The sequence below is a fragment of the Choloepus didactylus genome, chromosome 2, assembly GCF_015220235.1.
Source record: "Choloepus didactylus isolate mChoDid1 chromosome 2, mChoDid1.pri, whole genome shotgun sequence".
NCBI classification, from domain to species: domain Eukaryota; kingdom Metazoa; phylum Chordata; class Mammalia; order Pilosa; family Megalonychidae; genus Choloepus; species Choloepus didactylus.
This window is the reverse complement of record NC_051308.1, coordinates 57537297-57563554: the sequence shown is the minus strand read 5'-3', so window position 1 is coordinate 57563554 and position 26258 is coordinate 57537297. Positions and strand designations below refer to the sequence as shown.

At 39.3% G+C, this 26258-nt stretch overlaps 1 protein-coding gene and 1 pseudogene across 4 annotated transcripts; one reads left to right on the top strand and one right to left on the bottom strand.

The window, feature by feature from the left end:
• Positions 1-8114: 8114 nt before the first annotated feature.
• Positions 8115-9332, bottom strand: LOC119515894 (annotated as a pseudogene).
• Positions 9333-11071: 1739 nt separating this feature from the next.
• Positions 11072-25629, top strand: TMEM183A (transmembrane protein 183A). Of its 4 annotated transcripts, none has more exons than XR_005215123.1 (8): positions 11072-11328; positions 11525-11614; positions 12466-12633; positions 16484-16643; positions 17563-17743; positions 19473-19636; positions 20198-20278; positions 23337-23398. XR_005215123.1 is itself a non-coding variant. In XM_037825020.1 (8 exons), the coding sequence occupies exons 1-8, from the start codon at positions 11220-11222 to the stop codon at positions 25114-25116; spliced, it is 1128 nt and encodes a 375-aa protein (XP_037680948.1). In that variant the 5' UTR covers positions 11075-11219; the 3' UTR covers positions 25117-25629. The 4 variants fall into 4 exon arrangements, 3 of the variants coding, with proteins under 3 accessions (XP_037680949.1, XP_037680948.1, XP_037680947.1); XM_037825020.1 differs by lacking the exon at positions 19473-19636 and adding an exon at positions 24931-25629 and having other exon boundaries at positions 11075-11328; positions 16487-16643; positions 23337-23492; XM_037825019.1 differs by lacking the exon at positions 19473-19636 and adding an exon at positions 24931-25629 and having other exon boundaries at positions 11076-11328; positions 23337-23492.
• The last annotated feature ends 629 nt before the right edge of the window (positions 25630-26258 follow it).

Below are 26258 nucleotides of genomic sequence, written 5' to 3'. Positions count from 1 at the left end.
GGGTGACAGTGTGATGGTAAAAACCTTGTAGATCACACCCCCTTTATCTAGTGTATGGATGGATGAGTAGAAGAATGGGGACAGAAACTAAATGAAGAGTAGGGTGGGATGGGGGGGGATGATTTGGGTGTTCTTTTTTACTTTTATTTTTTATTCTTATTTTTATTCTTTCTCGTGTAAGGAAAATGTTCAGTGATGGAGTGGTAGATGCACAACTGTGTGATGGTGCTGTGAACAGTTGATTGTGCACCATGGATGACTGTGTGGTGTGTGAAAATATCTCAATAAAAATGAATTAAAAAAAACCTGCCAAATAATTTTCCAAAGTGGTTGTGCTGTTTTATACTCCACCCCCCACCCAGGTTCCAGGTGCTCCATATCTTCTACAACTTTTAGTGTTACCAGTACTTTATAATTTGTTATTTAAGTGGGTATGAAATTATATCTCATTGTGGTTTTAATTCACATTTCCCTAATGACTAATGATATTGAGTATCTTTTCTTGTACTTGTTGTCCATTCACATATGGCTCTTCAAGAGTTTTCTTACTCTTTAACATGTCTATCTTTTTATTGTTGATTTATAGGAGTTATTTATGAGTTCTGGGTGCAAATACTTATTCAGTTATATGTATTGCAAATATTTTTTACCAGTTTGTGGCTTTCCTTTTTATTTTTCAATGGTGGTTTTCGATAAGCAGAAGATTTTAGTTTTTGATGAAGTTCAATTTGTCATTTTTTTTCTTTTATGGTTAGTGCCTTTTGTGTCCTTTTAAAGAAATCTGGGCTTAGCCCAAGGTTATAAACACATTCTCCTATGTTTTCTTTGGAACACATTGTAATTTTAGCTTTTACCCTCACAGATTAATTTTTATATATGGTGTGAGGTAGGGGCCAAGTTAATTTCTTTTCCACCTGTGTTTTCCAGGTGTTAGAGCACCATTCATTGAAAAGACTTTCTTTTACCCATTGAAATGCTCTGGCATCTTTGTTGAAAATTAAATTGACTGAATATGTGTGGGTCAATTTCTTGATTGCCACAATCAAGACACAAAAGGGGCATGGTCAGGGTTTAGTATGAAATGGAGCATCCTATAGGTTCCTGTGTTATCCAGAAGAAAGGAATGGAGCAGGTATTCCCTGGCAGAGGGGAAACTATAAAGGTCCTAAGACATACTTGAGTCTGGCCCCCGAAGTTGACTGGGTCATGAAGTTTGGGATTATGAGGCTGAGGAATATTGTGCCTCTCCCCTTAACTTGCTTTCGTCTGCTCTTCAGACATGATGCTTGATTAAGCCTCTTCAGTTAGTATTTTTTTTTAATCTTCATTTTATTGAGATATATTCACATACCACACAGTCATACAAAACAAATCGTACATTCGATTGTTCACAGTACCATTACATAGTTGTACATTCATCACCTAAATCAATCCCTGACACCTTCATTAGCACACACACAAAAATAACAAGAATAATAATTAAAATGAAAACAATTAAAGTAAAAAAGAACACTGGGTACCTTTGTCTGTTTGTTTGTTTCCTTCCCCTATTTTTCTACTCATCCATCCATAAACTAGACAAAGTGGAGTGTGGTCCTTATGGCTTTCCCAATCCCATTGTCACCCCTCATAAGCTACATTTTTATACAATTGTCTTCGAGATTCATGGGTTCTGGGTTGTAGTTTGATAGTTTCAGGTATCCACCACCAGCTACCCCAATTCTTTAGAACCTAAAAAGGGTTGTCTAAATTGTGCGTAAGAGTGCCCACCAGAGTGACCTCTCGGCTCCTTTTGGAATCTCTCTGCCACTGAAGCTTATTTCATTTCCTTTCACATCCCCCTTTTGGTCAAGAAGATGTTCTCCGTCCCACGGTGCCAGGTCTACATTCCTCCCTGGGAGTCATATTCCACGTTGCCAGGGAGATTCACTCCCCTGGGTGTCTTCAGTTAGTATTAATTCCTTCTTACCTGGCTCCATTTAATATTAAACCCTGGCCATGCCCCTTGTAAATTAGCAATCTGATTCCCAAACTTCTTAGGTGGTGCTCACACTGAACAGAGCAGATTAAGAGAACACAAGTTATAAGAGATGAACAAAGAGCTTCTTCACTGAAAGAGTAGCCAGAGAGACAGGATGGAAACTAAAAAAGTGAGTGTCATGCAGAAGGTGGTTTCAAGAAGGATGGGATGCCCGTAGAAACAAAAGGAGAATAGCAACTCAGAAAATGAAATTAGAAGGTCATTGGAGATGCCTTGGAGTAAACTTTCAATGAACAGATGAGTTTCAAAGTCAGAGACTGGACACACAAAAAAGGACTCGCTGCTGAAGAAACGAAGGCCACAGGCAAAAGCTGCATACTAGTATGAATGGCCAACAGAGGAGGGAGCAGGGTCTAGCATAGATGTTTTCAAGGCAGAGTAGACCTGCACATGTTTAAAAACTAGAGAAAGGAGTCTGTAGATAAGAAAAATATCTGTAATGTTTCTGTAATTCCTAATGTGTTCAGCTTTGCAGATCCATTTTCAAGAGGTTTGTTAGTCCCTAAAATCTTGTAATGAGGCTCTGCTGCCCCCCTGTGGTGGTAGGCTGCCCAAGAACTTCATTCTAAACTAGGAGCTGACAACTCTGCAAAGGGCCAGGCAGTAAATATTTTAGGCTTTGGGGGTCATATGGTCTCTTTCACAACTACACAACTGCCATTGTAGTATGAAAGTAGTCATAGATGATATGTAAACAAGTAGGTGTGGTTGTGTTACAGTAAAACTTTATTTACAAAGACAGGTAGGGGTCGAATTTGGCCTGCAGCTGTAGTTTGCCAAGTCCTGATAGAACCTGTGGTTCTCAATATTTGGGCTTCACATTAAAGTTACTGGGGAGCTTTTAAAAAAAAATGTAGATGTCCAGGTTCTACTAGGACCTATTGAATAAGAATCTTTGGTTGTGGGATCAGGTCATTGGCATTTTACAAAGTTCTACCAAGGAGTCTATTGTGTGGGCAAGGTTTAGAACTACTGATTCAAGCCAATATCGTCTAGTTGCAAGTGTAGCAGATAATAATAGCTAATGTTTATTGAGTACCAGGTGCTGGCTGGGCTGAGTGCTTTCCATTTATTATCTAATTTAATCCTCATAACAACTCTATTGTAAGAAAGGGTTAAGTTTAGCTTTCACATAAAGGCAACATGGAATAGGGAAAATGGAGACCCGGCAGCAGAACTAGCTTAAACTGGCTCCGTGGTAAAGGGAAGGAGAGAGAGAGCCATGAGGTAAGCCTAGAATCAGCGCCAGCTCCTTATATGGGAAAAATAACCAGGTTTACTGGAATGTAAAGGGATGCAGGGTATAATCAAAGGCAGGAAGTCTCGGCGGGAAATTTTAACTAGTTACCTCATTAAATACTTAGAAGAGTTCACTTAGGCAGCCATATAGCCCTAAAGTGTTCCTTATAGGAAGATTTTTAATTATAGATTTAATTTCCTCATTAGAAGTAGGACAATTCAAAATTTTTATTTCTTTTAGTGTTGATTTTAGTAACTTGTGTATTTCAAGCATTTTTTTTTCCATTTCAAGAAAATTTTAAAATGTAATCACAGTTGTTCATAATATTCTCTTATATTTTTCACATCTGTAAGATCTCATTTATAGAGATGTCCTCTTTTTTATTCCTGACGGACTATATGCTTCCTATGTTATATGTTTGATCGTTTTTTTTTTATTTTATTGAGATATATTCACATACCACACAAACCATTCAAAGTATACAATCACTGACTCACAGTATCATAACATAATTGTGCATAAATCCCTGTGATCAATTTTAGAACTTTTTCACTACTCAAGAATAGAAATAAGAATTAAAAAATAAAACACAAATCCCCCTATACCTTTTATCCCCCATATTACTGACCCATAGTATTGGTGTAGTAAGTTTGTTACCATTGATGAAACAATTTTAAAATATTACTGTTAACTATAGCCATAGTTTGCAATAGCTATGTTTTTTTCCATATACTCCTCTATTTTTTTAATTTGTAGTACTTCATGCAAGAACTTATTTATATTTGTAGTGTTAATTGGTGACATAAATGACTTTAAACAACCACTTTCAATCAAATTCAACTACAATATGGCACTATTATAATCCCAGTAACGAGCTACCCTCACCTCTATCTATTCTCAAATATTTAACTTCAACCTCCTTAACAATTCCATACATATTAGATAACTACTCCCCCTTCTCTAGCTTCTGTCTATCCAATATTTTAGGGGACATTCTCTGTGGATCTAGCAAATTTGATGCCTGGGCCCTTAGTACTATGTTTCTCAAGTCAGAGATTAGCACCCCTTGGGAGCTGCAAGGAAGCAGCAGGATTAAGGAGAACATAACTTGGGACACCAAGTAATTTCTTATTCTTACTAGTGGTACTAGCCCAGGGTCCTGCTCCCTCACAGTTTTGCAACCCTTGCTCAGTGACTGTCTTCTCTTTCAATCCAAAGAAAGAAAGAAGATCTGTCCTCATTGATTCTTCTAGTATTTTGTTTCAGGATGATGGTAGATTGAGAAGTTTTAAGAACACCTCCCCCATTTTAAGAATTCAGGAATTTGTAGCTCTTGAATAAGAAAGAAGAGTGAAGATTCTTATATACCTATGAATAGGAAGGTTGATGTCTAGTTCCCTGTGGAGATATTCTGGTAATAGGTTGAAAAAAGGGTTTCTCTACAATGGTTTCCTTCTTTTACTCACCTCTTACCTAATCTTAAATCCACTGTCATGTGGTTTCTACCCTATCTTTCTACTGAACCGTCAACAGTAACCCTGTTCTTGCCTGTAGTATCCTTAACCAATATAAAGACCGTGAACCAGTTAACCAGTTCCTTCTTGAATCTCTCTTCTGCCTGGGTTTTGTGACATATCATCCTCCCCCCCACTTTTTTTAAAGTAATTTTATTGATATAGTCACATACCATAAAGTTATCCAGAGTGTACAATCACTTGTTCACAGGGTCATCATATAGTTGTACATTCATCACCACAATCAATTTTTGAACATTTTCATTACTCCAAAAAATAAAAATAAAAATAAAAATTAAAGTAAAAAAGCACACCTGAAACATCTCATACCCCTCCTCTCCCCTATTATTCATTTACTTTTTGTCCCCATTTTTCTACTCCTCTCTCCATACACTGACTGGATAAAGGGAGTGTGAACCACAAGGGTTTCACAATCACACAGTCACACCATGTAAGCTATATAGTTATATGATCATCTTCAAGAATCAAGGATACTGGTTGCAGTTCAACGGTTTCAGGTGTTTTCTTCTAGCTATTCTAATACACCAAAAATTAAAAAGGGATATCTATACAATGCATAAGAATAACCTCCAAAATGACCTCTCAACTCCATTTGAAATCTCTCAGCTACTGAAACTTTATTTTGTTTCATTTCTCTTCCCCCTTCTGGTCCAGAAGTCTCCCAATCCTATGATGCCAGGTCCAGGCTCATCCCTGGAAGTCATGTTCCACATTGCCAGGGAGATTTACACCCCTGGGAATCATGTTCCATTTGGGGGGGCGGGGGGCGGGGGGAAGTTAGTGAGTTTACTTGCAGGGTTGGCTTAGAGAGAGAGACCACATCTGAGCAATAAAAGAGGTTCTCTGGGGTGACTCTTAGGCACAATTACAAGTAGGCCTAGCCTCTCCTTTGCAGTAACAAGCTTCATAAGGTCAAGCCCCAAGATCAAAGACTCAGCCTACTAAACTGGTAGCCCACAATGCTTGCAAGAATATCTGGAATTCCCCAGGTGGGAAGTTTAATATTTCCACATTTTAACCCCAGTCCCTCAAGGGGGCTTTGCAAATACTTTTTATTCTCTGCAAGTTTAATATTTCCATATTTTAACCCCAGTCCCTCAAGGGTGTTTTGCAAGCACTTTTTATTCTCTGCCTAAATTACTCTGTGATGTATTGGGGCTTCACACTAACCTGTACAAACAAACTAGATCTCACCCCTATTCAAGGTTCCATGTAATTATGGTGTTTGAATAAACTGACCATACAAGTTAAATTATATAGTGTGCTACAGAAAGTATAGATTTTGCACCAAATAAACATCTCCTCCTTTGGTCTCACATAGAAGTTGAAGCTTTAAATCACAGACAATATCATCATTTACCTTTTCATCTGATTTACCTTAGTCTTAACTAAGTCCATTTTGTTCATATCTCTAACTGAAGTCTGATCTTTTTTTCAGCTTTTTAAAATAGTTGCTGTATGGGGTAATGCTGACATTCATAGCTGCTGAACTCTGGCTCTGAGTCTCAGGTGTCACACAGATGTGTTCCAGGGCCCCACCAGGTTATACACAAACAGCTCAGCAATTCAGAATTTAGAGACAACCATTACAATTCATGAATAGATGTGACTGCTATAGAGCTTACAATCTAAGGACCTTTACAATGAGCCTTCCCTTGATAATCTATGTTCTCAGATTCAATTCTCAAGAGTTTGTACATTATAGTTAGTCCATATTATTGAGGTATTATAATGTTTGTCTTTTCAATTCTGGTTTATGTCACCCAACATACTGTCCTCAAGGTCCATTCACCTAGTTGCGTACCTCATAACTTCATTCCTTCTTGCGGCTTCTCAATATTCCATTTTATGTATACACCACAGGTCACCATTCCGTTTATCAGTTGATGTACCCTTAGGCCACCTCCATCCATTGAAAATCATGAATACCACTTCCATAAACACCAGTGTGCAAATGTCTATTTGTGTCCCTGCTCTCAGTTCTTCCAAGTTTATACCCAATAATAGGGTTTCAGGACCATATGGTGTCACCATTCTTAACTTCCTGTGGAACCACCACACTGCCCTCCAGCTGGGCTGCACCATTCTACTTCCCTACCAACAGGAAATAGGTACATACCTCTCTTGACATTTTCTCCAGCACTTGTATCCCTCTATTTATTTTTTAAACAGTTTTATTCACATACCATACAATCCACCATAAGTAAACTATCAATGATTCCTGGTATAATCACATAGTTATGCATTCACCACCACAATCTATATGAGGATATTTCCATTTCTTCCATATCCCCATACTTTTTAGGTTGTGTGTTAGGCAGCCTGTAAGATGGCTCCCAATGATCTCACCTCTTGGTATTCACCCATTCACACTTGTGTAATCTCTTTCCCTTGAGGGTAAGCTGGACTTAATGACTTGCTTCTAGTAAATTGGATACAGCAAAAATAATGGGATATCATTTCTGAGATTAGATTATAAAAAGACAATAGCTTGTGTCTTGGGTGAATACTCTCTCACTCTCTTTTTTTCAAGTTTTTAAAAGGAAGATTTATTTGACAATTTTCACTTAGTGCAATACACCTAAAAGAAAGTCACAATACAATGAATGATTCAAATCAAGGCCTCAGAATTTCATACAAACGCTAAGTCTAAAAATCCTGAAGTATTGCATCTCAGTTTTCTCCATTAACTTAAAAAAGCTTAAACTTAGTGCCTTATGGGTTATTAAATGAAACTAGAATTAACAAACAAGCCAAGTGTTTCACCTTTAATTGTAGATACAGCTCCTATATTTTGAGTCTTACAAAAAAAGCATGTCTTCCAATATGCATACAGTGTTCAATGTAATGTGGTAGGTATTAGAACAACATTTAACATTACTGAACTGCTTTAACCTACATACGCTTACTGCTTAAGTACAGCCTATAACATAACTACCTTGAGAAAAGCTGAAAATTGTTCAACAGCTACAGTTTACTCAAACTTTGTTGTTACATCCTAGATGAATGTTTGTGTTAAAAAATACTGAAACTGAAGTCTTTAAAACCATCCTGATTTCCCCTTAGGGTAAGCTAAGTCACAAGCTTGTATTGCAAAACTGTTAAACTGAAGTTTTGTTTTTTCTTTAAAAAATGTTGACCAGGAGTCAGTGATCAGGATCAATTATATTCCCCGTCCACCACTCATACTGGACATGCTAGACATCCCTCCCATTCCATTCACTTCCATAGATGCACAGCTTCCACTACTGCATAGCTGCTGTTCATTGTTCCTTGGCTACCTATGCAATGTTTGATTTCAATCACTAGAGTTTTCCTGTAAAATTTGGCCGTATCCACTCACGCTGCTCTGACCAATCATCACTCCACAATCATCACTCAGCTGCTGTCTAGTTGGGCCACCCTAACTGGACTGGTTTGACAAGCCCATGCCTCCCATCATTTGGCTACCATAAGCACCACTGCTTGCTACTGCTGCAGAATTCAAGAGCTCTACATATCTGTATTGCATATTTGCTTTGTCTTTTGACATAGCTGCCACAGCATCTTCATGAATAGCAAACTCAACATCAGCCTCACTAGTAACTCTGCCTTCAGGACCAATTCCAATGTGTACTCTCACAGGTTTGAGCAGTGGAAAAAAAACTGTAAATGCCTTTCTCAGTAGCTCTGTAAGGTAATCCCTGCATGTATACATGTCCTGTTGTGCTCCGGAAAGTAGAGCCACCATCCCTGTACCTGTGATCAGACATTCCTGAAAAACAATAATGGAGGTCTCTTCCAAATCTATCTGATCCAAATCCATAGCCATGATTATTGCCATTATAACCATCATAGTCTCCATAGCTTCTGCCATAAGCACCATGTGTCATCCTTTCCAAGCCAGCTCCCCTGCCAGTACTGTAATACCTTCCGCCAGTCCCAAGTCTGTCATCGGGACCTGGCCACTGCACGGCTATGAGCTTTTCTGGAGGATCATAGTGAGTTCTAACTTAAGCTTGACTGCTCTTAAAGATTTCAATATACTTGTGCCCTATTATTTCCTTGTGTTTCTTTAGAGCCTTTTCAGCTATTGCACCCCCCTCCCCCCACCACCATGTACTCCTCCCCTGGAAGTCCACTGGCAATGTTATCCCATTTTGCACAATATCGAACTCTGAGAAGAACTGAACAATTTCTTCCTTGCTACATCCAAAAGGGAGTCCTCTAAGACATACAAAGCTATCATTGGCTGTGTCAGGTTAGGACTCTCTGGACCAGGATGCTTCAACACCCAATCCATTTCAATGTTATCTGACTTCAGTACTTCAAAATATCTGCATCCCATGGTTTCTCTCTTTTTTTCAGGCCAATCTGACTTCATCTTCTGACTCAAATTCAACAAAAGCCTGGCGATTTGGTCTGCCTTCTTTGGTGTAGATGAAACGAATACCTTGAGCCCCATCTGCCAAGCAAGACCAGAGAAGCCCAGGACCTTCACCACGAACCCCTTTCTGCCTTCAGTGCCCAACATCATTGTTTCTTAGGGAATCCTGGTATTGAAAGAGACAGGATACATGACTTAGATATGACTAAGAAGAAATCTCTCTCACTCTTTTGATAGCTTGTTCTGGGGGAAGCCAGCTACCATGTCATAAGGCCACTTAGGCAGTCAATGAAGAGGCCCACAAGGTGAGGCACTGATGTCTCTGGCCACAAGTCATTGAGGAATTGTGGTTTTCTCACTGTCATATGAGTGAACTGGAAGCGGCTCGTTTGCCAGTTGAGCCTTGATTTGACTATGGCTTCAGCTAACACGATTTCAGCCTCATGCAAGACCTTGAACCAGAACCTCCCAGTGAAGCCACTCCTGGATTTCTAGCCCACAGAAACCATGAAATAATAAGCTGTTTTTTAGCTGCTAAGTTTTGTGACAATTTGTTATACTGCAGTAGGTAATGAATACAGGCTGCTGCTTTTTGGTCTCCAGGGATTTGTCTTCCCTACTTCCCCCACTCCAAATGTGGGTAGGAATGCTTGGCTAGCAGTTCAGTCCTTTGTATCCACAATAAATGGCATAGTAAGTGCTCAATTAAAAAATAATTCAATATATCAAATCTATTTTGGAAATTTCATTTACTCTCACAGCTTAAACAATAGCCAGACCAGATCACTCTTCTTTCAACCAGGCATTTCTAACTTTCAAGCCATTTCCACATGGCTACATGGCTACCCCATCTGACTTTCCTGGCTGGAAACTTCAGAATGTTTTTTTCACGCCTCTCCATTCTTTGCCCCTCCTTTCCAATCACCAAGTTTTTTTTAAATTAATCTTCACAATGTTTTTAGTATATTCACTCTACCATTTCTATTGTCATTCCCACAACCTTAGATATGTTGCAACAGATTCCTAATTGGTCTCCTGTCTACAGTGTTTTTTCTTCCTTTATTGCTTTCTCAAAAAATGATTTCTCTGTCCCTCAGGAAGATTCAGTGGTTCCTTAGGTGTATGGTACAAGGTCCACTCTGCATGTTTTCATTTTCAGCCTTCTAAAAATTGGCTTCTGCCTATTTTTTCAACCTATCTGAATCAGCATACCTGGAACACATCTCACCCTGGCTCCTTTTTTTTCTATCTGAAATGTAAAACTCCTTCATGCTCCAGTTTAAGGTCCAACATATAAGTCATTTCACTATTTGGCCCCGTTCTAACTTTTCACTTTCCAAGCTAGCATGCTCCTTCTCCTCATCACCTCCTTTGCAAAACCTTTTAGTCCTCCCAATTTAGGTTGGTACACATTCCCCCCTTTTTCTAAAGCAGTTAATCAGATTATCTTGAATATGTGTGTTTACCAGTCTGCCTCCCCCATAAAACTGTGAGAGCCTCAGGACAGGAAAAGGGATCACCGCTCATCCTTAGCGCCCAGCACAACGTCTAAGTACTAGCAGGCGCTCCGAGCGTCAGTGTATGTTGTCTGCGTGAGAGAGAGGGAGCAGGGCACGAAGATAACAATGTACAAGCATATGCGTACTAAAGTGGACCCGAACTGTGGACAGAGACGGAAGCAGGAAAAATCGAGGACACTAGCAGGTAAACTCTCAGTTCCAATCAACGCGGATGTGGGTTCTGGGTCTGACTTAGCTACCAATCGTCTTACGAGAAGTATCACGAAAACCGACACCACGCGAGACAACTGCCCTCTACCGTTACGGAACCCAGACGCAGCGTGGCCCGCGGGCGTCGGATGATGACGTTATCCTTGGAGGAAGCTGTGATTGGTTTCCGAAGAGGGGCATCGGCTGCCCAAGAGCCTCGAAGCGCTGGCCTAATTCCTCGCGAGAGCGGCAGCCTCGGGTGCGGGATGGCCGCAGAGCCGGGCGGAGTTGTCCCGCTTCGCCCGAGGCCGGCTTTGCGGCCCAAGACATGGCCCGGGGTTCCGGCCCGGTAGATCGGCCTGTCTCCGACTCTGTCGCCATGCCTAAGAGAGGGAAGCGACTCAAGTTCCGGGCCCACGACGCCTGCTCCGGTCGAGGTGGGCGAGGGGACGCCGGCGCTGAAAGATTTGGTGCTGGCGGCAGGGAGGGGGCTGGACCGCGCCGGGGCGAGCGCTCGCCTGCTTAAGGTGGGAGGGCGTCTCGGGCCTTAAACTCGAAGTAAGGAAGAGGTCTTGGTGGGGAAGAGACTGAAGAGAGAAGGCCTCCTTCTTGAGCATTGGTGTTATGTTTCAGTGACCGTGGCGGATTATGCCAACTCGGATCCGGCCGTGGTGAAGTCGGGTCGGATTAAGAAAGCCGTCGCCAATGCTGTTCAGCAGGAAGGTAGGCTTTTGGAGAGCTTTTTCAGGCCTTGAAAAGAGATCTAGGTGTCCTATTTTCCTGGAATTCTGACCCAGTGATTTTCTTGCAATCCTTTGGGCATCTTCCCATAAACATATTTACTTTCCTTAATGTTTACTCATTTATTCATTGGAAGGATTAGCCAAGATTAGCACTTTCTGTAGCAGAAATGTTTTATTTTTCTTTGCATTCAAAACAAAACAAAAACCTCAAACCTTTGTGTGCTCTTCTTTAGTTTCTGCTGCTGTCTTGTTGGGTATTATTCTCTTTCCAGTATATCACATACATTCTCCACTTACTGTGCAGTTTGCTTACTTGTGTAATAACCTTGTAATGCACTTTTTCTTTCCCAGTGCTTCTCTTGCTTTCAAGCTTTTTATTCCTGAATCCCTGAGGCTTGTGTTTTTGTGACACCCACGGTTGCCTACCCAGGACCAGAGATAGATGGCATCCATTTCCTCTCCATCTCAAACATTGCTCCTCAGAATTTATGTAAATGAGAATAGAATTCATCTTTTGTTTTTATCCTGCAGGGTTTATAGGGAAAGAATAGCATACTCCCTTTTTCTTCAGGTCTGAAGCTGGCACTTTTAAGAAGTAGTTTCTGCAGTTTTGGGGTCAGTTTGTCTATTGCTTTCCCGTTTTCTGTATTTAAAATGCTAAAATTTCGTTCTGTGTCTATATTTGTTGATAGATTCTCAAGTTTCTCCAGCAGGCTTTTACACAGTGCCTCTCCCCGCCTTTCCTTTCCCTATGCTGTTGATAAGCTGGCTAGCTGTTTGTGATCTGGATGAGACTGTGTACCGTCTTATTCTCCCCTTATTTTCTTCTAGTAAAATCTCTTTGTGGCTTGGAAGCCTCCCAGGTTCCTGCAGAGGAAGCTCTTTCTGGAGCTGGTGAGCCCTGTGACATCATCAACAGTAGTGATGAGATGGATGCCCAGGAGGAGAGCATCTATGAGAGAACCGTCTCCAGAAAAAAGAAAAGCAAGAGACACGAAGGTATAAGGCTTGTTCCCTTTTGATGTATTAGTCCTTTTTGCGGGGATAAACTGAAGCTATTGCACCTTTTCAGTAACGGGAGGTACAAGAGGTGATACTAGTGGGGAACCAAAGTTTGGAAAAAACCCAGCCTTTATCTAGGATCTTGGTAGTGGGATGGGGTTTAATACACCAGAGCTTTTTACTTTTGTCTAATTTTATGAGAAAAGGAAATTGGAAAGAGTCAGTAGATTCTAGAGCTGTAAACTTGACTATAGTAGTCATTCATTTACAACATGTCATTATCCAATAAAAACCTATATGACAACATGAAAGCAAGAAGCTGTTGGATTTCTGAATGTGTCAGGAAGCAGAGTTGTATAAAAAAATGTTATCTCAAATATGTGGATTGTATGGTAACCAGTTTCACTTTAGATAATGTTTGATGTTATCATGGGCTTTTAGGTGCTGTGCACTTATTTACTTAATATTTACTTTATGCATAATAAGTACCGTGAAATAGAAAAATGTGACGTTTACATCTTACTGGCAATAAAACTTACACGAATGAAAGCAAAGAAAAATAAGCTAATGGTTTCTAAACTAATAGACTCATTTAGATTCTGGATTGTGTGCCATCTTAATGAATCAGAATCCTTTGGAGTAGAGCCCAAAATTGCTGTACTTAAAGCTCTGCCAGTGGTTCTGATGATCAGCTAGGTTTAGGGGGAAGCTGATAAGTATATATCTTTTTGGTCTCAGAGCTACCAGAACTTTCTCCTCTACTAGAGAATCACATAACAGATATTTGTATTTGTTGAAATATATTGAAATAATAAATTAATGAAATTGTATTCCTTTGCAATTATACCCATTTTTGTTAGTGATACCTTTTTTTTTCCAGTACAAAAAATTAATGTTGACCTTCCCCCACTTCTTTGTTCTTTAATTTCTCACTGGAAATACCTACTCACCATAGCCATTGTATTAGAGATTTATCTTTGATGGTAGTTGTGGGGCACATTCCACAGGACAACTTAGACTTTTTTTTTTTAAATATTTAATTGAGATAAAATTCACTCCTTTGAAGTGTACAATTCAGTGGTTTTAGTATGGTCACAGAGTTGCGCAGTCATCAATATGATCTAAGTTTAGAACATTTTTATCATCCCAAAAAGAAACCCCATACCCATTAACTTCATTCTTCATTCTCTTTGAATCCCCGCCCCCCCCCGCCCCTGCACCTGCCCTAGACATCACTAGTTTACTTTCTGTGTCTATGGATTGGTCTATTCTGGTCATTTCATATCAGTGGAATCATATAATATATGGTCTTCTGTGTCTTTAACATAATGTTTTCACAGTTCCTCCATATTGTGGCATGAATCAGTACTTCATTCCTTTGTATTGCCTAATAATATTCCGTTAGATGGATATGCTACATTTTGTTTATACATTTATCAGTTGATGGATATTAGGATTGTTTCCACTTTTTAGCTATTCTGAATAATGGAACATTCACAGGCAAGTTTTTGTGTGGATACATGTTTTCATTTCTCTTGGGTAGAATTTCTGGGAGTGAAATTACTGGGTCCTGATAACTATTATGTAACTTTTTGCAGAACTGCCAAATTGTTTTCCAAGTATCTGTACTGTTTACATTCCTCCCGGCAACATATGAGAGTTCCAGTTTTACCACATCCTTGCCAGCACTTATTATTTCTGACTTTTTCATTGTAGCTATCCTAGTGGATATGAAGTGCTAATTTTGTGGTTTCGATTTTCATTTCCCTGATGGCTAATGATGTTGAACATCTTTTCATGTGCTTATTGATCATTCATGTATCTTCTTTGGAGAGATATCTATTCAAGTTTTTTGCCCATTTTTAAATTGGGTTATTTGTCTTTTTATTATTGAGTTGTAAGAATTATTTATATATTCAGAGTTCCAGTCCCTTATCAGATATATGACTTTCTGGCAATAGATGCTTAACCATAATTCATCTTTTGCTTCCTAGCTCTACTTAACTCCCATTAAGTTCCTCCGTTCTAGTCAGACTGGTCTTTTATTTCTTTGTTTTAGCTTCTTTTTAGGGAAACATACACCAAAGAAGAGAGAATAGTTAGTGAATTCCCCCCATGTTGCTATTCCCCAGCTTCAGCAGTTAACAACTCAGCCATTTTTGTTTCAATCATTACTCACCCACCAATATCCCCAAAATACACCCACACACACACATACACACACTCTCACACAGTGAATAATTGAAACAATTTCTAGATACTCTATCATTATCTCTGTAAATATTTTAGTACTTATCTCTAAGAGATAAATCCTCTTAGACATACACACACTGCTATTATGGCATCTAAAAAAGTTAATACTTTTTTAATATCAAAATCTTGTCAGATTTGTCGCTTTACTACCCTCATCTGTGTTTTGTTTTTCTAAACACCTTGGCTTCATGTCAGCTGTTTTTTTCATTTGGAATGTTTTGTCCTCTTAACCTATGCTTATCAAAATTTTTTATGTCCTTCAAGGTTTATCTCCTTGAACTTTTCTTTCACTGGTTCCATTTCCCTCGTTTTGAAATTTCTTAATTTATACATACTAATTTTAATATGTGTATATTTAACACTGACAAGTCTTCAGTAAATACTGAATTTTGTCCCCAAAGACAGAAAAATTTCAGTAGCACTCTGCTTTGTGAAAGTCCATATGGTCTTAGTGGAGGAAAATCTGGTAGTCCTTTGCCTTCTCTTTCATAAAGAGAAGGTTTAATGTGGAAGAAGACGAGGCCCAACAGTATAGACTGAGCCTTGAATGGTTACTGGAGTGTTACAAGGAGGGATAGGAACCAGAAGAGGGGATGTTGTTTTAGAGGTATCGGTTTCCATTATAAAGAACCTAATGAAAGAACCTGATTGAGTCACAGAGCTACAAGAAGCAGTTAGCTGGAAAAGCAGGGACAGCTACAGGGAGGTGGTTTAGAGGCTTTTTGCCCAGGAAATAAGAAAGCTGGTTTTAGGATATTTTTTGACTAGAGCTGAATTAAGGGAATCAGCAGAGCCCAGATTCGGGTATCATTATTGGGTGCAAGTTTTTCCCTGAACCTGAGATATTTAGTGGATCTGAGGGTCAAGAGAATTAGCAGTAATGAGATTCTGAAGGAGGAGGAAAAAGGGATATATTGTCAAGGAGTGACTGAATGCCTGTGGCCAGGATCATAGGTCAACCTGGCACTGAAACAAGGAGGAACTAGAAGGAAAGAAACATGTTTACAGACAGTTACTGAGTAATGAGGATACATTGTAACTTATCTAGTTTTTTATTTAGTTTGTACTTAGTGGTTTCTTCATACTATACTAATGTCAATCAATAAATCACTGAGCTAAAGAAAATGTTTGGTGGGTGGGGCACTGTAAGGGAAATCAAGTGTTGAGTTTGTAAACCAAAGCTAGCATTTGGAGCCAGAAAACCAGATTCTATTTACCTTGACTAGGTGGTAAAATTCTATTTTCTCATTAGTGTAATGGGCACAATAATCTTTTCCTTATTTTCCGTGCAGAATTATTACAGTTGAATGATATAATATATACAAAGGTACTTTTGAAAATTTCAAAATAGTATGTAAATAGTTGTTAAATACAGGCATTTACTTTAAGAACACAATTTACCTATTTGGGCAATGGGAGGCAGAGTTTCCAGCAGCCCAAATAAGCATGAAATGGTGAGTTTGAGGGGCTTCCTTGGATCTATTTAAAACCTTTTTCTTGAATATGTATGCCCTGGTAGAACTGAAATGATTAGGGATCTTTAAGAATGCATATAATAGAAGATCAAAGTTTATAGTTCTGTTTTCTGTTTCAGAAGACCTGGACAGGGCTGAAGGAGAAGAGTATCCCATGGATATTTGGCTATTGCTGGCTTCCTATATCCGTCCTGAGGACATTGTGAATTTTTCCCTGATTTGTAAGAATGCCTGGACTGTCACTTGCACTGCTGCCTTTTGGACCAGGTTGTACCGAAGGTGCGACCACAGAGAGCTCACTGTGTTATCTGTGTAGCTGATTTTATTGCTGTTTGATTTGGAGCTACTCCCTGGACCGTGACCCCTTTTTACTTTCTCTACTCCATGCCTGGGCATGAGCCTAGCTTTGGACTCCTTGAGCCCCTTTTTAATTTAAATTTGATATTAGTTATTCATCCAGGTAATTGTTTTCCCTATGCTTGCCTCCTCAGTATCTACTTTCAGCAAAAAGTGATGTTTCACATCCCCAAGAGAACTTTCTTTTGACTTTTTTCCTGAGGGAGGTTTAGCTTAACCAGAATTTTCAAAAGTTACAGATGCCTATCTGTTTCTTTTTCCAATTGGATTAGTTGTTTCTTAGATTTGCTAGTTTCTTGAAGCTTTTGCACTTAGGCTGCCCTATGTACATAGAGTGATGAGGAGAGAGTGAGTTATATGATCATTGAACGGGCTGGCTTTTGATGTTGGGTGCAAAAGTGTAGTGAAAATTGGAAACTGTCAGTAAGGATGTAGTGGAAAAGGATGTAGCAGGGAGTAGACAACTTGGTGAAACATCTGGCAAGAGAACCTAGTGACTTCCCCAGTACAGATACTTGTTGAGCACTTGAGGTGTGTTGTACAGGTATTTGCAATTCAGAGACTGAGGAGTGAAATAGTGAGGGTTAAAATTTCAAAATGGATGGAGAAATGCGGAATTATAAGGCATATGTGAATTGGGTTTTGCACAGTGAAGAAGCAGCAAAAGTAGCTGAGAAGTGAAGGAGATGGTGATTTGTATGTGTATGAGCTCTGGGAACAAGCTGACTGCTAGCTCATGGAACAGTGCAGTGAAGTTCATAGAGACCAGGAGTACCAGGAGAGTGACATGGAGCAGGAGGGACAGGTCACACATTGGTAGGAGTAATGTGTCATATTTCAGACACTACACGCTGGATGCCTCTCTGCCTTTGCGCCTGCGACCAGAGTCTATGGAGAAGCTGCGCTGTCTCCGGGCCTGTGTGATCCGATCTCTGTACCATATGTATGAGCCATTTGCTGCTCGAATCTCCAAGAATCCAGCCATTCCAGAAAGCACTCCCAGCACATTAAAGAATTCCAAAGTAAGTGGGAATTATTGTTGGGGTTTGACTGATGGACGTTTGTATGGCAGGCCTGTTATCGTGGCTTGTTCTCCAGTTTCCCTGATGGGGAGGGCTGTAGGCTATGGGGACTAATGTAAAATTTCAGGCTCAGAGGTTTCACTTCACCAAGATGTTCCCGCTGTGCTGGGCTGGCTTATCTTTCCCCTAACTTTCCTTTGCTCTTAGTGTATTCCTTATTCTTTTTATTTTAATTTATTTTCATGCATTGTACGTTGGACCACTTTAGAGATGATGGTTTTGATGACTTGGGCTAGGAAGAGCACAGCTCAAATGGTTGAGGTAAACTGTAATTTTTAAAAGATGCTTTAAATCATTTTACCAAGATATAACAAACAACTCATTTTCTCTTGCAAATGTGGCCTTGACATCTGGGATTCTCCTTTTTTGTTGACCTTAAAGAATCCTGGTCTAGATTCCACTCCTTTAATATTTGCTAAGTGCAAGTGCCAGTATTTCCAGGCTTTGTGGTGGGTTGTCTCAGAGACTATAGGGTATTCCCACTCATAGACCCTTAGTGCTCTAAAATTCTTCCTGTGTTCTAGGCTATTTCTTGTAGCTAAGGATTTCCCCAGGGTATTTTATATGCACATATTGTATTCCAGTTGCTGGCATTCTTCTGATTTGTAAAGAGGTCTATTGGCCTTTGGTCCATTCCCCTGACCTCCCTATACCTCCAAAGAAACAACCTCTAGTGAAACTGCTTTTCCCAAGCTAGGCTAGTATAGCACATGTGATTATTTAGGCAAGTTTATGTCTCAGCCCACTTCTTATTCAACCAATACAATTGTCTAAATCTTGTATCTTTTGAGTCTGTAGGTAATTTTTATTAATCTTTTTCTACTCAAAATCTTATGTTCTATAACACTTCCTATTCTCTTGTGTTTTTGTTATCATACTAATGGCAGTTGTATAATGATTCTCCATCCCTAGTTTAGCTCTAGGTTGAGAACATTCTATCTGATAAATATTAATTACAAAGCTGGTATTGATTTTAAGATTACTGAAAAAACTCAAATGGAAGGGTTCTCTCCAGGGTTGCAGACTGAGGAGTTCAAGGCAATTGGCTGAGCTCATTTTAATATGTTAACTGATGGATTTAGTGCAGGAGTAGTATGCTGGGGGAGTAGAGTTTCACCCAGCAGCTGCTTTTGCTTGTAATGTGAGTGGGCAGTGTATCATTTCACATATACAGTTTCCATCCCCCCAAGGACATTTAACAGTATCAGATAACTCGGCTGAGGGTGGGGGTCATCCCGTAAGTTAACCATACCAGGTGTGAATCAGTTGCTGGGAGCAGAGCAGCATTGGGCACACTCCTCATGCTTGGCACATCTAGCGGCTCCAGTGCACAATGCAAGTGCTACTGTCTAAATTCTAAAATACTCATGTCTTCGTATTCTTACCACTCCGTATTAATTTTTCAAAAGTAAAAAGCCCAGGTGGAATGAAAAGTAAGGTCTTAACCTAGTTAGTAAGCCCAGGCCACCTGGCTGCTGCTTTTGTGCTTTGTTGTTAGAGGTCTTCTGAACAGGTGTGGAACCTGCAGTAGTAGGTGTTTTGGGCATGGCCTTGCCACTTACCGATAATCGCATGGCATTCAGGGAATTGCCAGCATACCTAAAGGAAGTTGTCCCAGGATTCTGGACTCCAGCTTTTCCTATTTGATTCCCCCTCTTTCTCTTTTCAGTAGCATAGCTTTTGTGGGACACTGGAGCCGTTGTGATGGCAGCAGAAGTGTTTGCCCCTTAAAGTCAAGCCCATTATTTTTGATGGAACAACAGGACGTACAGGGCATGTCTGAAGGGCAGGACAGCTGGCACGGCGGACGACCCACCCCTTATCCCCTGGGAGGTACTTCACTTCTTGTGCTTAACCTAGCTGTAGCCTGACTGTAGACTGAATTCAGCTCAGCTCTGTAGTTTCCACACTGGCTGTCTGCTCCCAGAAGGTCCTGAGTGACTTGCTTCTGTTACAGGGCAGGTCCTCTCTGCTTGCCTTCGGCCTTGCTAGCATCTTTCTTTGTGGCTACTGGCTGCCCTTGTATTTTAACATAGAAGAGTGGCCTGCTAAATCAGAATGAAGCTCCGCACTCTACATACCATATTTCCATCTTTTAAGATGAGAACAATAGGGATTGACCTCAGTAGTCTCTGAGGTTGACTTTGTTGGTCCCTTCTCTGGTCTGAACAGCCCTGGGGTTGTCTGTTTTCATGTTGTATCAGTGTTGAGTTGGGGGTCTCTATCTGTGCGACTCTATAATCTCAGCTTTGGGACTGTGACTAACTTTAGATTTGTCAAACAAGGGAGGTTTTTGCTGATTATACTTATTATCTTGGAGTGTATTTTGATGTTTTCTTTTCTGTCTTTTTTCCTTTTTTGGGGGGGCGTTATTTTATTTTTATTTTCTTACAGTGCTTACTTTTCTGGTGCAGAAAGATTGTTGGGAACAGACAGGAACCAATGTGGGAATTCAACTTCAAGTTCAAAAAGCAGGTATGTGGCCTTATCATGCTGTATCATACTATGAGTGTGCAGTGATAGGGCAGTATCAGCATGGGATGTGAGAAGTAAAAGGGAAGTTAGTGGTGTTCAGTTGGCAAGAATATTCTGAGAATTCTAATAGGCTACATGTCAATCTGTGGTAGGCAATTTCCTTTCATTTATCTTGGCTTTTAATGCTAACCAAAATCATCTCTGGCCTCTTAGAATCAGGGCCCCAATACCTTTATTTATGTCACTGGCCTGGTTTATACTCCTTATATTATTTGTATGCACAGAGTCAAGTCCCTCAGCATCATTGATTGGAATATTTAGACAGGCCTTATCTCCCTAAGAACATTATGCTGTCCTGGGAAAGAATAATAGGGTCTTAGACATTCTTGGTTCCCCCCATAACATAAGATGAATAATGCCTAAGGAGCTCTTGTAATGATGGAAAAAACCCATGAAATGATCCTCCTCCAAAGGATACATGGTGAGGAGGTTTGAAAGATTTCAGTATACTACTAAGGGTTCCAGAATTTAATTGTATCTCACTGCTAGGTAGGCATCACTCTTCTTTTTGTTTTTCAGGTAATATTTTGTTGTGATAAATTTCACTAATCAAAATTGCCTTATTAAAATAAAATTATACATATCAAAGCTTGTAGTACTGCCAGGAAAAGAAAAGGAAGGAGATTCTATATTGAAAGTGACATAGCAACTTAATACAAAGAGTAAACCTTGACTGAATTCTGAATCAGGGAGAAAAGAGCTATAAAAGACATTTTGAATTTCAGTGGGAAATGTGAATATGCTGTGGATATTAGATGATATGAAATTGTTAATAATTTATATGGAAGTGACTTCATTCTTTGGAGATACATACTGAATTATTTAAGGACAGAGTGTCACTGTTACTTTCAAATGTCTTAGTGCTCTCACCTCAAAATGTGTGTGTGTGTGTGTGTGTGTGTGTGTGTGTAGAGAAAGAGAGAAAGAAAGCAGATGTGGCAAAATATCTACTGGAGGGTATATAGGTGCACTATTTTATTAACTTTTCTGTATAAATGATGACTTTTAAAAGGTGGGGAAAAGGGAAAAAACTTATTGTAACAATGTTCTGAGGCTGTTTACCTAAACTTCTTGGTTTAAAGTAATTGTATTTGTAAGCAAAAATAAGTTGTATGGTTTTTTGTCTGAGGTGATTTGGGGAGACCCCAAAGAGAGGCTAAACTGCCAGAAGGCTATTTATAAGTACATACAATTCCACCTCTTTCTCTGCCTTTTGCTGGGATTCTAGCTGAGCTCTTGGCCATGGTAAGGATCTGTTTTGCCTGTCTTTTTCCATTTATCCTCATCAGACTCATTTCTTCCATGTTTCTCCTCTTAATACCTCACTGATGAGACGTATTATAAATACAGTTGTTATCCCTCACTTGATGGCACGTGAGTTATGGATAAGTTTGTAATTAAAGTCAATCATACTTTGTCTATTTATTTAAAAAACGTGATTGGGGGAAGAATTTTGGCTCTGATATTTTGCTTTTAATAAGATGCCCACAATCTGTGATACCCATCTGGGAAGAGACCAGGGACTGTCTTATGATGAAATGTGACTATAAGCAGAGACCAGAAGTACCATACGAAAGTGAATGCTGAGATATCCTCTTGTTCTAAAACTCGTTCCTCCTTTATTTATTTTTCTTTTTTTAAATTCAGTTTTATTGAGATATATTCACATACCATACAGTCATCCACAGTGTACGATCAGTAGTTCACAGTACTATCATATAGTTGTGCATTCATCACCACAATCAATTTTTGAACATTTTCGTTACTCCAAAGAAAATAAAAAGGAGAATAAAAATATAAGTAAAAAAGAATGCCCAAAACATTCCACCCCCCACCCCCCATCCCCATTATTCATTTAATTTTTGTCCCTATTTTTCTACTCATCTGTCCATATACTGACTGGATAAAGAGTGTGTGAGCCACAAGGTTTTCACAATCACACAGTCACACCATGTAAGCTATATAGTCATACAGTTGTCTTCAAGAGTCGAGGCTACCAGGTTGCAATTCAGCAGTTTCAGGTGTTGCCTTCTAGCTATTCCAATACACTAAAAACTAAAAAGGGATATCTATATAACACATAAGAATCACCTCCAGAATGACCTCTCAACTCCATTTGAAATCTCTCAGCCACTGAAACTTTACTTTGTTTCATTTCTCTTCCCCCTTTTGGTCAAGAAGGCTTTCTCAATCCCACGATGCCAGGTCCAGGCTCATCCCCGGAAGTCATTTCCATGTTGCCATCCTTTAGTTTTTGATGCCTGGAATTAGGTTGCCACTTCTCTTTGCTTCCATCCCTTTTGTGCCAACTGGGTTTTTTGGATTCTGGCAAGGAGTGAGGAATTTGCAATCTTTCAGATCTTGGAGAACCTCTGGTAGAGGCTATCAGTTTTCATTTCTTGTCAGATGGCAGGGAATGGCATCTAAATGAAACATAAACCCATTGCCATATGTTTGTAAGATCTAATCTTAGTATAATGGAAGCTTTTTTTTTTTTTTTAAGTTTAACCAATTTGGTAGAAGTAAAAACTGGCCATGGACCAGGATGTTGAAATAGCTTTGCATATATTCTTCAGACTATGCATTGAGGTGGTGTTTATTAAAATGAGCTTTTACTTGTGTTAGTTCTGGTTGGACAAAAGATTTCATCTTTGAACTAAAATCCAATAGTTTTCAATTAACTATGCTGTTCCCAACCCTCATTACAGATGCCACAGTGATTGAATGTTGGATATAACTGCCCTTTTTAATAAAATTCATGAACCCTTCTGTATGTGAATCTTGCAACAGCTGCTCTTTCAAATGTGTTTCCCCTTCTTTCAAAGGGCAGGTTTTCTTTGATCTCTGTTTAGAAACTCATAAATATGTAAAGAGAGTGGAGATAACAGAAAAGTAGATCTCACTAGCTTTAGTTGAGCCATAGGGTTTTCATTCATGGGAACTTAAAGTCATAAAAATTTCCTCTAAGCCAGTAGAATAATTCTCTTGTTCTTTTCAGTCCCCTAGGTTAAAGAGCAAGTGTATGGGAGGGTTGCAGCCTCCTGTTCAGTATGAAGATGTTCATACCAACCCAGACCAGGACTGCTGCCTACTCCAGGTCACCACCCTCAATTTCATCTTTATTCCAATTGTCATGGGAATGATATTTACCCTGGTAAGTGGAGACTCAGGATGTCATTCTCAGCTCTTTACAGACTTGCACTGTATTCAGGGTTTGAAAGAGATTTGTAAGTTTAAACATCCAAAAGAAATATTTGAAGTAAATAATTCTGAAATCCGACTGTATATTAGGAACAGACAGATTGGTGGAGAAGTTAATTATACCTGAGACTATTTTACTACTGTTTCCCTTCTCTATTGTAAAGGAAATGTTTTTGCATCTTCATGTGTAGTGGTTATTAATGACTGAGGAGGAGTATTCCTTTAAGGGTAATGGTGAGGCTTATATATGGGTGGTATATCTCAGGACTCTAGGGCATGTATGTGATGTCATCAGTGGAGTAATATGAAAATATGGAGTGACCACCCATTGTGTGATGTTCTGACTATTCAACACTTAGCTAAGAGTTAGATTAGGAAATAATATATGTGCCTCTGGCATATTTTCCAGGCATGTTCTCTCTGGTATATTTTTGTTTTTTTTTTTTTCAAATTGGATTGGCAGCTGGATAGTTGACATAATTTATCTTTACTGTATCTTAGGCTTATGTTCAAAATATATGGGCTTCTCCCATCCACAATGAAAATAGCTTAATTTTTTTCTGGTAAAATAAATTATGCATGCGTCCTGTAAATAATTTAAATATGTAAAGATATTAAGAAAGTAAAAGTGACTTAGACTTCCCACTGCTCTTTAACTGCAATTAACCATTTGGGAACTGTTCTTTAGTGCATCTATTAATATGTCCATGTATATATATACCCTGTCAAATAATTTGGCATAAGTGAGATTATATATATTCTTTTTATTGTAGGTACTTCTCCCTTTTTCCCAAGCTGAGCCACATTAATGACCTAGTTTATATGGATCATATTTTTATATGCTCCATACTCATAATCCTATATAGACCCATATATACATATATAGGGGTTTTGTGGTTTATTTTGAAAAAAGTAAGATTAGATTGTATGTATTTTCAAGCATCTTGCTTGACTTGCTCAGCAGTACCTCATCAAAATTCCTTCCAGTCATCCTTATATAGGTCTAACCCAGTTTTTAAATTTTGGCTCTGATGGTAGTCTGTGTGAATGTATCCCAATTTATTCAGCCATTGGTGAGGCTTTCTTTAGCATAGTTTAAATATATGAAGTTGTGAAGAACTTAAACAAATCACTCTTGCATTTGTATATATTTACAAGGGAGTTGCTGTTATAACTTAGAAATTAATCTTGGTGCCTAGCCAGTGTAAATTATGTCTGTCTGAGGAGTATTATTCCTTTCAGGATAATGGTGAGGCTTATATATGAGTGGTATATCTCAGGACTCTAGGGCATGCATGTGATGTCATCAATGGAATAATATGAAAATATGGAGTGAGCCATAGGAAACCAAGGTTGTTTAATTTAGTACTGAATCCACTTTTCCCTCTCAGTTTACCATCAATGTGAGCACGGACATGCGGCATCATCGAGTGAGACTGGTGTTCCAGGATTCTCCTATCCATAGTGGTCGGAAGCTGCGCAGTGAACAGGGTGTGCAAGTCATCCTTGACCCAGTGCACAGCGTTCGACTCTTCGACTGGTGGCATCCTCAGTATCCGTTCTCCCTGAGAGCATAGTTACTGCTTCCCATCCCTGGAGGCAGCCCTGAGCTTGGCTGGTCCATGAGTAATCAGATTCCAGTTTGGAGAGGGTGACTGGATTGTATATCTGTTTAGTAATGCACAGGCACTTCAGGTTCCTGAAGATCCTGTTAGGGGAGGGAGAGGGGTCAAGTCAAGAGGAAAAACAACTAGGATTGATAAACATATTTTAATGTAAAAATCTGCATTTGAAAAGAGAAACTTGGGCCTATTTTCTGCGTTAATATCCCATTTGGTGCTATTGAGTTTGTTGTCCTTTATTCTTTTATCCCAGTGAAAATGGTGATCTTGCTCTAGGGAAAAATTAAACTCTGAGTCTGCAAACAAGGAAGTTTCGTCATTCCCTTATGAATCAGAGGAACCATAGAGGCCTAAATTGTTCCTACTGTTGCTTTCAGTTTAGCTGCCCCTCAAATTCAAGTGAATATTTCTCCCATTACCCTTCTCCACAAATAAAGTTGGTGACATGGGTTTTCAGTATCTTATAAATTGGCTTGTCTGTCCTTTTTAATAATTTTGAGGTATTTTTGTGTAAATATTTGTTTTAGTTTCCTGGGCTGCTTTAAGCAAATACTATGAAATGGGTTGGTTAAGCAACAGGTTTATTTGCTACAGTTTTGAGGCTAAAAGAAAGTACAATCAAGCATCATCAAGATGATGCTCTCTCCCCAGAGACTGTGGTGTTCTGGGGCTGGCTGCTGGCCATCTTGGTCCTTGGCTTCTCTGTCACAAGGCAGTGCACATGGTGGCTTCTTGTTCTCGTCAGCTTTCTTGATTCATCTTAACTACCTGCGGCTTTCTCTTTGAATTCACCCCCCTTATAAAAGTCTCCAATCAATAATAGAATTAAGACCCATTCTGATGGGGTACTTCTTTCTTAACTGAAGTAATCCCTCAAGAGCTCCTACTTACAATGGGTTCACACCTACAGGAATGGATAAATTTAAGAACATGTTTTTCTGGGGTACATACTATTGTTTTGCCGATTTTGGATTTTAGGTATTTTTTGCTTAAGGCTGATCAGGTGATGATAATGAGTTTGTGCCCCTGGTACTGTGCTAGAAAACTTCACATAGTACTCTAATCTCACAACCCTGCAAGGTCGATGATGCTATACC